Raw genomic sequence first — 13,314 nt, 5'->3', positions numbered from 1 at the left:
CCAGCCTCCTGTTACTAAAGTCAGCCATTGTATGGGATGTTTTGTAGACTTTAAAATCTGTTTGTTTTAAAACATTTCTCGCTGTTAAAAAATAAAGCAAGATAGCGGTTATTTTCATAAGAATAGAAAAAACACAAAAGAGCTAAACTTACTGGACAAAAGTTGAGATTTGGTGGTTTGAAGAAACTTTGAAGGAATTATTGAAGGTTTTTGTTTTTGTTTAATGAAGGCTGGCAATTACATATTTACATGTAGGTCTATTTAAATTGTTTATTTTCTAAGTTTCCTTTGTAATCTTTTTAAAGATGAGTAAAACTTGTACGTGTAGGCATGAAGTTTAGCTTTTCATTGAGAACTGAATTAAATAAATCAATAATTTCTTTCATATTAGAGTTTCGAGGAGGACATTTTGTGTCTGAAATGTGTAGACGTGTTGCTTATATCTATGTTTTTGATGAAGCCATAATATTTCAAGGAAGAAATCCTCTTTTCAAGTAATAGTTTGGTAGTGGTTATTTAATTTTAATCTTGACAAAGTTTCATTTAAACGCTTAGTGCCAGAAATATAAAATATTAGGGATATATGATATACCCCCAAATTACATGTACATGTATATACTTGTTAAAAGGAATTTTAGTTATTTTTAAACTTGTACAGTATACATGCGCTTGATCTCATTGTTAATCAACCAGCAGAAAATTACTGTTGTGAACGATATCATTTTGGGGGAATACGATTTTTATACTCACAAAAAATAAATGATTTATAGATTGGTTTATTAGCTTTGACTAATATTCATAGTTAAATAATGTTTGGACCTACTAAAATGTTGTAATCCTCTCTTAAAACTGGCACTCAGTGTTTAAGTGTATTGACAGAGTACCTTATTTAACATTGTAAAATTATGCAGTGTTTAACTGAAAGCTGTGAGCTGTTATGAGACGACGACGGGTGAACACTACTCTTGAGGAACACGGACAGACAGCACTTTAAATATAGCCTTAGATCAATACAAACATGGAGCAATAAATACTCTTGTATGATGTAATATTATGGTATTATACAATATTAGGCAGGTTAGAGAGACCAGAGATGTGTGGATAACTTCATGTGTATACCGATGGATTTTACTATAAGCTCTCCAGTAGATTCGGGATTTGACATAAATTGATATTACGAACAGCATGGGTAATGCGTGATAATTCTTGGATAAGGATTAATGATAACTTCAATATTTATTAAATTGTACCATCAACTTGAATTTGATTATAAGTTGAAATCAAATTTGGAATGAGATAAGTGACCTGATCTATGGTTTGCATCTTCAAGATTTAGGAAGGACACAGTTACAACTCAAAATTAGTGGTACCTAAAATCAGATTTGAAATAGGACTGAGTAAAAGTGACATCTATTAACCACATGTGTGGTCTAAAAGGATATTTGCCGAAAGTGTGGACAGCCAAGGGTGTTTGTTAATGGATTACAGTTAGTAGATTAAGGATTACTTTCTTACTGCCTGTGTAGTACAAAACGACAGGGCTGAATTAGCTTGACTGATTTATGAAGATTAAGCGTGGGTGAATTGGCGTGTTATATATCATTTAATCTATGAATTTTTCTGTCTGTAAGAACTATGTATGGCCAAACAATAACACAAAACCATATTTATAATGGCACACTTGTTGAGAGAAAAAACATCGGTTAATTACTGCAACTGTGAACATTTACTTATATTCAGTGGTTAAGATGTACGATTGGATTTGAAAGACTGGCGACAGTTGTTAATCTGAAATATTGTTTTGAATATTCCCCACACAAATGTGACTCTGACATACTACAGCCGTCCATTAATCTATTCATATATATACAGTGAATTGAGTGTAAGGAAAAATATACCATTATAAAAGGATAATATTGCGATAAGAGTTTCCTGCAAATTTTATATTTTTTATGAACGAACTTGCAAATCAATATTTTATACAACCTTGGAAGCAATTTAAGATTGTACCGTTAAGAGTAAACTTTAAAATATTTATGGATTGAAAATACAGATCGAGGTCGTGAATGAGAAAAGACTTTATTCTAATCATTGAATGGTTTTATGTGTAAAATATGACACTATCAGTTCATTCAAGTTCATTAAAAAAAAAACTTGAAGAATTAGATTTTGTCTGGGTGTCTCAGTGACCTTTTCATTGAATTTATATCAACATTGTGTAAGAAGGATTTCGCTTCTAAGTTCAATATTATGCTATTCAAGATATGTTATTATAGCCATATTTTATTGAATCATTTTCACCGTGTTCTTTCATACGAGTCTTGATTTGATATCAATTTTCACGACTAATGTTCAAATGTTTTCATTACACATGTGATAAATTCTTACAAAACAATGTAACGATGCTAAATGTCTGACAAATGATGATGAAAACAAAATTTACAGTGACTGGTTCCAGCTTTAAGAATCCTGCATATTTTCAGGTGTTTTTGCGAATGGTTTTGATTTGAGTGTGATGGATTTGAGGTTGATATGACCCAAACAAACTTTACTGCGACAGTCTTACATATAAAGAGAAAATGTACAATCTATATGAAATGATTTCAGAAATCCTCATACAAATGTTTTAAGTTTTGAGAATAAAATTCTCTTGGTTCAAGCTAAGAGGATCTTTAATCCATATGTGGTGCGTTGGGTGAAATCAGTTCAATTGAATACTTTGGCTACAGTAGCAAGGTTAAGATGACCCGAACATTTTTATAAATAAAGTGTAGAAAAAGATATAAAAAAAACTATCGAGTGAGGCTGCCATCTGGTGTTCAAGTGTAGGATGAACCGGTATTCCTTATTTGCATGTACTAAACCGGCTGACGATTTCATCTCAGAGGAACCTCATATATTCGGTATGTAGCTATCTCTTCTATTTCTTATCTCATATTTTAAGCTTGAAAAAAAACAACAAAAAACTGTTTATTTTTAAAGATCTATTGGCTAAAAGAAAAGAAATTTGTTACCTTTATTGAATTTTTTTATTTGTTCCCCAACAGATGAATTTCTTTATAAAAGATATTTTTTTTCCAAGTTTTTATGTTTCTTTTCAAAGATTTTTTGGCTTTTTTTTATGTTTGTTGATTTTTTTTTTTTTTTTAAAAACAACAAACAACCATTGTTTGCCAACTTCTGTAATCCACGTCAACATCAATTGATGTCATTTATGTCATGACCAAACCTTGACATCACAAACTACCTGAGTCTCTTGGAAGTGACTAAAATCAGTCCAATGGAAGAGATTTGTTTCATATTAGTAAAGTAAAGCCTATATGCACACAGGCGATTTGCAAGCAATTTTTAATTTCTCCAACATTGCTACGGAAAATTTAAAATGTGGGCATGTTATTGTGATGGCTACAGATATCTACTGTTGCACATCGCTTGGAAATCCAAACAGTGATGTTAATTGGCTGTTTTTTGTCGGCTTTAGCCGCTTAAAATTCAATCAAGCCGATTAGGAAAAAGATGAACCGGCCACTATGGTATTATAAATCAATCTACTGTTGGCTAAATTACAATGGGTTAATTATTACTCGTTGATTAAGTAGTCAATCAAGTTGCTTGTCGGCTACAAGTCATACCTTAGTAAGAATCGGCCATATGGTTCATAATCCGAGTAATTAGCAAATGCAATGTTAATTTTGATGATCCGGTAAAAAACAAATCAAGCTTGCTGATTGTTCATAATAGGTCCAGTAAGTTGCCTTTGTGGAAATAAACCATGTGGCGATAAAAGGAAGGGGATATCAGCACGGGAATTGCGCATCTTCAACACTCTGATGAATTCCAGATACCGGTTGATATTAAAAGTTAACTGGATCATACATGTAATGGTTTTGCTAACCAGTTGTTATTTAAATTTAAATCTTAGTTGAATATCTATATTTAGTTTTAAATAGCGTTTACCATTATGATTTTTTATTTTATACTCCTGATGACAGAGGCTTAGTTTTAAAAATATTATCATTATTATTATTGAAAGCTACAAAATTTTGTTTTAAAGCAATTTCAATTATGTGCCGTGTGTCTGTCATGGATGAATGAATAAAAACATTTGCAAGTTAGTTACCTGATAGACAAAAACTGCAAATTGTGTTATGAAGAAATACCATTTATTCAGGAATATTACTGACATGAATTTCAAGCTGGTACATGAATTAAATATGGAAAATTTTCAGAATGGTTTACCTATTTGTCGTTATTTTTGTGGTAATTACATACATTAGAATACAATATTCCTCATAACAAATTTCCAAGAATTATTTTTGTTGAAGTCTGGATATATTAAAGGGAATGGAAGCTAATAATTTTAAAACCCATTTCCTACCGGGACCTCATTTAACTGGCTCGTTTCAAAATGGATTAAGAAGCCTGAATCCAATGTCAATCACTGTACGCAGCAGCAAGTGGTCTCAAAGAGTAAGTTAAATATCATGTGAACTTGAAAATCACTGAAAGATACATGTAGGCACATTTTTGCCCAACAACTGCTCTTTGCATTAACAAGTGACAAAACTTGCCTATGTACACTAGGCTTAAGTGTATGTAGGTGAACAGGTTAGTTATTAAAGTAATGACTTCAGTAAAAGTGATCTTTGAAGTGTATTTACTCGATTCCATCTATGAGGTTTTACCATAACATATAGTGGCCCTGGATATGAGGTTTTATATAAATCTAACAGGTTTAGGATAACAGAATCTCCTTCATGTGCAGTTTGTTCACTCTGCTAATAATCAGAACTCTCTTTATGTCCAGCACCAGGAACTCCACTTTAAATGCAGGTGTGAAACTAACAACTGTTTATTTGTATTCAAATATCTGACTTCATGAATACACAAATAGAAAACATTTGTTCTGTATGAATTTAACTTAAGTCATTAATTCAGGTCGAATAAAATTTAAAGTTTAGTTGAAGCAGCTGTGTTTAAATTAACACTCAGGGTAATATGGATTGAATTAAAGATACAATCATTTCTTACACTCTTATTCATTTTAATTGGAACAAAAAAGTTAGCTCCCTTTGACATTTAACATTCATATTTAAATTTGAAAGCAACAGAGTTGAATGTGCTAGTGCAATACTTCAGTTAATTTCAGACTAGCATAGGGTTATTTATATGGTCACATGCAATGGTAGGGAGAAGAATTTTGAGTTTCTATCTACATGTACTCTTCGTCGAATTCCAACCGTCCAGATTTTCTTTTTCATTTGTTTTAATGTGTACACATACAGGCCTCAGTTTTCAGTTCCATCCAAACAAATAGTTAACACTTTACTTATAAGCCCCACAGGGTGGTAAACCCTGAACAGGCCTGAGGTGGAGAGAAATATTTAGTTTCTTTTAAGAGATCACATCTTTCATGTAAATATATCTTAATTTGAGAGAAGACATTATGTTCTCTATCAGTGAGATTGTATGGTCCTAATAACTGAATACAAAGACAATAGCATATTTGGAATTTTAGAATGACAATTACAGCAAAGCATCTGCATCATCAATAGTCTTGTTTACCATCTGGTAAGGGTGGCACCATATGACCTTTCTTGTCTGACATTTAGTGAAGTAGACAGTATTTCAAGTCGGCTGATCTTTATGCAACTGATTTAAATGGTACATCGGCACAATTTTTGATTTGCTGTTAACATTTTTTTAGATTGTGTGCAACCAACCAAAACAAGCTATATTCATAGAAGAACTCCGATCTTCAGTTTGAAAACTAATTTCAGAATTGAAAGACATCACAAGGACCTTTAACCTGTGTTTTTCTGTTTATTTGTATTGCTATGCAACAGTAATAGAACTAATTGATTTCTTAATGTAAATGATGTTTACATTTACAGGTATTATTGACAATGTATGAACCAGGTCATTTGCTGCATTTTAATGAAGAAGAAAGTAAATAGAATTGAAAAATTAGATAATATACTTGAATCGATATTTCAAAATTCTTTTTATATGCCCACATTGAAATGTGGTTGTATATTGTCGTTGCCCCCATTCGTCCTGTGTCCACAATTCCTTGTGGACGCTCAATTTAATATCTGATTGACTTTAAATTTATACACAGTGTTTAAGGTCATGTGACGAAGAAACCTATTGATTTTCAATGATTTCTATGGCTCTTGATCACTTTAAAATATCTTGTGGACGCTTTAGATGCTAAAGTTAATATCTGATTGACTTTAAATTTATACACAGTGTTTAAGGTCATGAGATGAAGAAGAACCCTATTGATTTTCAATGATTTCTGATAATTACTACCAGAGTTTTGGCCTTTGATCACTTTGAAATATCTTGTTGACGCTTTAGAGGCTAAAGTTAATATCCGATTAACTTTATAGTGTTTAAGGTAAGGTCATGAGACGAAGAAGACTATTGATTTTTAACGATTTCCGATAATTACTGCCCAAGTTATGGCCCTTGATCACTTTGAAAAATCTGCTGTGGGCGTATGTTTTGTTGCCTGGCAACCTATCTTTTGGGGTTTTTTTTGTCTCTCTCCAGAAATATGGCCTTTCGATCATGTCCTCGACTTTAATTGAAGAATAACACTGCATTAAATGACATACAGCAATACAACATATTTACTATTGTAAGCAATTGTGTCTGTGATGTCCTTTCTTTGGGAGCCATTTGACACATATTTTTAAATACATGAAATAGTAGTTTATAATTTCATTAATATCCGACTTGCTTCACATGTGGGAAGGCATTGCAATTTCATCTTGTGACAAATTGAAAGTAGATCTAGAATGTCTGCAACAGTTTCCAAATGATATTGCAGCAACTGAATCGCAATACCTATCAGTTATAATAGAAAAGCCAGTTAATAGTCTGTGTGCCTCTTCCTGTAAGATTCCAATTTCCACTCTCTAAGCCTGTAGATTGGCCAGTAACTTTCACTTCTGAAAGTGATAGGTACTGTTCATGATGCAGAATATGTTTACTTTTTCTACAATATCTGATACCACTTCCTATTTGAGAAGTTCACCTTTGCACTTTTTAATACTGATATTCCTATTTGGGAGTAAATTGACAACTCCTAGATTGAGGAGAATGTTGTGTGAAAAGTATTTGAGATGTATTAAATATAAATGACTATAATTATAATGAGACAGATGTTATAATAACCTGGCTCTACTAGATGTCCTGCCATCTGGTCAAATTTTTCTTAATAGTTTGAATCGATTGAAAACAATTCACTGGGGAACTAAAAATGCCACTTGATAAAGATGATTGTTTTGCCTCTTTTTTTAAGAAAGACAACAGTGTTACAAAACAAGTAAAACTTACTACATCTCTGTCGCTCAACAAGTAAGGCATCGGCCCACTATTTGAAACATCCAGTCGTTTGAACCTGAGGTTGGTCAAGGATTTTCTGGCATGGTTTCCGTTGTCAGTGGAGCAGGATGGAGTGTCTGGCAATGAAACAGGGTGTAGTTCTTTGGATTGGATAAAAAAAATCATGGTCCCATGTACACCTTGGCATGCACGTAAAAGAACCCTTAACTGTTGGAATTCAGTTGCTGTTAGGGCAAAATTTCACTCAATTCTTACTATGATGTATGCTCGTCATCATTAGCATGGTTGGAGTATAACATTAGGACGTTAAACCACATTTCATTCATTTTTATTACACCTCTACAAAATATTTGTAAAATGTCTGGCATTGAGCAATGATGGCTCTTCCTGACTGAAATATTTGTTGATGCCATAAAATTTCATTATTAATAATTCAGAATACAGAAGCTGAATTTTAGGTCTTTAAATGTTAATGTATATGTAGCTCACATAGTGGAGTCTTTCTATACTGTGACTATTTTTAGAAGCCTTTATATCTTAAATTGGGAGGCGTTGTAGACATATTGATTTTTGACGATTTTCCTTGTATTTGCTGAAGATTTGTAAGAAGTTCGAGTAGCGAGTGATAGGTCAATACTATCTGCGTAGTGATACACTTTTACATCTAAATCACTCCTCTTAGATAGATTAAAGTCAAACTGTCTTGATGAAAGTTGAATAAAAAAACTGAAGCAGAAATTTGTAAGAAATGTCAGATTACTTGATTAAACCAATTAGCCTACGCAATATCATCAAAAATGTTTTTCATTAGCTGTTAAGAGAACAATAAGAGAACAAAATTATTGTAATGTTACATTCTTATTACGTTGTATTTCACATTTCTGACTATGGATTAGATCTAAAATAACTATATTGTTATTTATAATACAACCTGTTTCATATTCTTATGTGATGTAACAATCTAAATGGACAAAAATGTAGCATCTTTATATGCACTCACACATTATGCCTGTTTTGCGATCATCTGACTGGTCCCTTCAATATAGGGGGTGGGGTAAATGGTCCACTTTAGATCATAAGGTCTATAATTGAATCAAGTGGTGTTTTAATTCCCAGTTTGTATGTAACAAGGTGTAGTATCACCTGTCCAACCCCGTGGATTTTTTCCAGGTCCTATGCTAAAAAGCACTACAGTATGTGTAAGCAAATTATTGAAATAAAACTGAACAATATCTTGTTCCCCAAATTACCCGTTTTATATCAGTGGACATTGAACTCCATTCGTCTTTCTCCATTCAAAATGACATGACACGATGACAGCTTAAATAGATGAGAATTGGACATCATGTGTTAATTTATGTCTCTTCTATCAGTATAAAGTTAAAATTTGTAAAGATTCTAAAGTCTACTTGAATCTGTGAGAGCACTGGAATCTTGAAAACTGAGATCTCTTAATTGACAGTCTGCTATTTTTTATGGTAATCCATGAAATACAAATTTAGTCTTTCTGTATAATTAAAATATTTCCAAATTAACATCTCATTAATTTTAAAGAAACCCGTATCTACTACTTTATGACAGTATTAATATAATGACCCCCCCCCCCCCCCGACAAACCCCATCCCCTCAACATTCATACATATGACTATAATGATCAATGAAATATGAGTATTTGTATAAGACATGTATCTTCGCCTACTCGTTCACCCACTATTGTCTGTATAAATGTCTTAGTTTGACGTGAGTATCATTGATTAGGCATTAATGCACGCAGATTTTGAATAATTCTGGCTATATCTGTTCCTTATTTAGAAATAGGAAGAGAGATTTGTATTAATGTTGACGGTATCCTTTCCTTATTTAGCAATAGGGGAATTTATAATGTTGCTTTGATTAATCACTGCCACTTTTTGGACAAAATAAGAAATCCACGATTTTCTTTTGTTGTTTGAATTAAATATACTTATCAAACTAAATTCCAGTAAATTAATTTTGGAAAATGAGCTTTGAGGTATTATAATCATGCATAAAAAAAGGATATATGAGATTTGAAATCAAACAATTTGTTTTCATGTATGTTTAAATTGGTTAATGATAATAATGATTTATTTGAAGGTGTGCCTAAAGCCCAGCTACTCTTTAGTTGCTCTCAACATCATCAAAAGTTTATTGGATTCCAAACAACCTTGAAACAGTTGACCTTTGTAACAGGAAGTCCAAATATTCAGATTATTTGATAGATTCTAAATAAACATGTAATTGTCAATAAACAGGACATAACATGTGTCCATCACATGAAGCAAGAAATTGAAAGTAGAATTTAACATGTGGTGAACTCTTGAACCCTTTACTAACTACTAAAAGGTTCAGTTATGGGGTCTGTGTTTGCTCCATGTATATGAAATCTGAAGTCTATAAAACATTCTCCTTTCTCATGTCAAAGGCTTCATTTGTTCTGTACTAAATGGTACATGCATCATTTGATTGTTTGGTAAACCTGTCTAGATCCAATTCCAAATATACCTACCACTACCATAAATAGCTTACTCTGTTACTATACATACACAATTCCATTAACAGATTTATTGTCTTTGATTAAACAAATAAAAACTAAATAAAACACTCTAATGATTCTGATATTAGCATCTTATCCCATCAGCTTCTGAAAAATAATATGGTAATTCTGGCAAAACATTTTGATAGTAAATGTCAACTTTCCATTATTTTCTTATTATTCCTATTGTTAGAAATTAGCCCCGGCACTGAATTACTATCAGGAACCTCATTAGTATAACATGCCATCATTTTTATTGTTAATCAATATTAAGTACTATAAAACAGTTAATAAATAATGCTCTGGTACTAATAACACTAAGAATGTGATGCATCCAATGTTAATATAGCTGAAATGCTTGCAGACACCACATGATCAAAGGGATTAGCAAATACTAGCTTAAGTATGCTACAGATAAGTGCTCCAGTAATAATCACTTTTTCAAACTACAGTAAAATCTGTATGAGCAGCCACTCCTATTCAGCGACATCTCCTTGTAAGCGGTCACGATAAATTCCTCCCGTAAAAATTCTGTTGTTTCATCTCTTTATTCAACGGCCACTCCTCTAACGTGGCCAGCGGTCAATATTTTACTAATAAATTCAACAAAATATCGCCCATTCAATGGCCATTGTTGAATGATACCATCTTGTCGTTCTTTTTAACACCCCCGCTAATCCCGTGAGTAGTAGTTGTAAAAATAACAACCCGGGATTATCTGTTAATTAATCTTTTGTTTTATTAAACGACTAACCTGATCATTGTTTTCACACATAATGTTTTGTTTTTTGGGAACATTTGTGGACAGTATCAGGGGAACTGGAAATAATAATCATTTTAGATGTACATGACAAAACATAGGCACCAGTAAAACTTGTAAAAATAAAAAAAAAGACTGAAAAAGGGTACAAATTTGTGCCAGATGCAATGACCATCACCAGAAGGATTGTGCCTTAAAACCTGAATTCCTGACAATATATGTGACAGGTGCATTATTTCAGGCTTCAATACGCGCAGTATGATAGCGGATATCTAACCCCATCTAGTCAGTTCATACTGCATCCAATGTTAACACAACATGAAGACCTTCAAGCATGTGGTTGAATTGACCAGCTGATTTAATATTAAGTTAGCTTTAACTGTTAAGCTATTGTTTTAGTAGAACTAAACATCTTGAAAATACATATCACATGGACAAAATAAAGGCTAATGTACTAAGAAGCTACAACATTATCATTGACATGAAACAATAGCACCAAACAATTCAATATACATTTCACAGTTGTCAACCCAATAACCCTTTCTGGATTCTTTAAAAATAAATTCCATGCATGCACATATATACATAAATTTCGAAAGAAAGGCTGACACTGTTTAAAGTAAAAATACATGTAGCTCCAGTAACATGAGTTCATGACAGATCCTTTCTTTGATCCTGCTTGTATCTACCCCAATGAATTGAATATCCTTGCTAAAGAGTATGCATTTACACTGCATGGCACAGCATTTATTCGTCCTTTTTAGGACCCATTGCAATACCTCCTAGTTGACAAAATTTACAAAAAAAAGAACCATTGGATTTATTTGAATGTTAATTTATATTTTCAGACATCAGACAGCAACTATGCGATCAGTTAAAAGGATTAGAGGTAAAACTCGAGGTCCAGGTAGCCATTGTTGCCGAACTACAGGAATTCTTCAAGAGAAGGGCTGAGGTGGAAATTGAATATTCAAAAAATTTAGACAAACTTGTACGACAGATGATTACAAGACACAGAGCTGAAAAATCCAAGTAAGTTTTTATGCTTACTGAATTTGCTCCATCCCCACTTGCACTCTGTGTGGAAATTATCTTTAAAATTTGCAGGCTATGCAATGTATATTGTGCTTGCTATCTGTAGTAACAGAGGCTAATATTGACCCTGCTTGTGGCCATTTTTCCTATAGATTACCATCAACCCAGTAACTTCAGCTTTTGATAATATATATTTAAAGGAGCTAAGTCGCTAATATTTGGGACCTAGAAATTGACGCAAATGGGTCGCAACGCATACAATAATGTAATATGAATGTATATAAATTGATTTACATTCAATCGTTTCTGTTTTTACTGTAATTTCTAATCAGTTAGGTTCGGCGAAATAGGCCAGTATTCTCAATCAAATTTCAATCTCTAGCGTCTGGTTATTCCAGTCTACGCCGATAACATTTATTGGGCATGCTCTCCAGATAAGAATATAGCGTTACCGTTTGACATGACTTGTGGAATATGCCTAGCCTCGTTTGTCGAGTCCCTTATTACAAATAGCGCTGAAACGCATTATGGTACACGATTCGTGTACCAATTGTAAAATGTTTATTTTGTCTTTAAATATTGGATTTCAGAAGGCCATCTTTTCCCGGTAAGATCACAAGATAAATGTTGATTTAAACCGACAAATAAATCGTGTTTTCAATGTCGAAGATTTTGGGTGATATTGACTTAGAGACTTAGCTACTTTAAGTGTGAACCCCAGTTTCTAATATCCGGTATATATTGTGAAGATTGGTTATTCAAAGCAAACATTAATTCTATATAGGTTATTGTCTTATTCTTTTGAATTTGTTACATTCTTATCCCTAAAGAATTTTGTCTTTAATCAATACAGACTGAAATTCCTTGAAGACTCCAAGAATTTTTTCAGTCCAGTATTTGTTAAAATTATATTAAATTTAGACACTACAATATTTCTGTTGGTATCTGTAACATTCAGTCTTTATAAAACCAGTCTTGATATATGTGGGAAGCAATTCCTTGAAGACATGAATTAGTTTTACAATCGCGTATTTCTTGTCATAACCTGACGCAGGTGACATAAAAATTATCCAAAATTAAATTTGTAGCTGTCTGCTGGAAGACAATTTATTTAACAGAAATTTGTTGAATGGGAAATGAGTTCGAAGTTTTAATATTGGTGCCGGACCTGAGGGAATAGTCTATTTCCTGATTCTGTAACCAGAATACAGTAGCCAGTTTATTGATCTCCACATTGCCAATAATTTACAGTTGTGATTGTATTTGGTGGCGTGTACTTGGGTTTAAGAGCTGATTAGTTTTGATAATATAATAGAGAGGGGAATTTCTCTTGACCTCCCAACACTCACCTTCTTCTAATAACCCAGCTACTGACTCTTAACAAACCACTAATTCTTATTTAAACTATGGTTTTAGATATTAAAATGTTTTCGTCATAGATGAAAAAGTATTGCAGACATTTACCTTAAATTTTGGAAACTACTGCTAGAATCTAGAAATGTCACCTCAAGCCAATATAGATGTAACATTGTTTTCCCCTTTACACTGACAATTTGATAGAGCTCACATCAGTAATGTATTTTCATAGTTGAATCGGCATGTTTATTGG

The 13,314-nt window shown here is 32.7% G+C and overlaps 1 protein-coding gene across 4 annotated transcripts in view; it reads left to right on the top strand.

Moving 5' to 3' along the window:
* The window catches only part of LOC126827723 (SLIT-ROBO Rho GTPase-activating protein 1), a 132,039-nt gene that overhangs the window by 95,930 nt on the left and 22,795 nt on the right, over positions 1–13,314 (top strand). For 3 of the 4 annotated variants that reach the window (XM_050557218.2, XM_050557216.2, XM_050557215.2), the window contains exon 2: positions 11,519–11,702. In XM_050557218.2, the coding sequence (XP_050413175.1) occupies positions 11,519–11,702 (184 nt within the window). Of the gene's footprint in view, positions 1–2,170; positions 2,904–11,518; positions 11,703–13,314 lie in introns of those variants that run through there. The other variant, XM_050557217.2, reaches the window with a different exon arrangement.

The sequence above is a fragment of the Patella vulgata genome, chromosome 7, assembly GCF_932274485.2.
Source record: "Patella vulgata chromosome 7, xgPatVulg1.2, whole genome shotgun sequence".
Lineage (NCBI taxonomy): Eukaryota > Metazoa > Mollusca > Gastropoda > Patellidae > Patella > Patella vulgata.
This window is presented reverse-complemented; position numbering and strand designations above follow the sequence as displayed.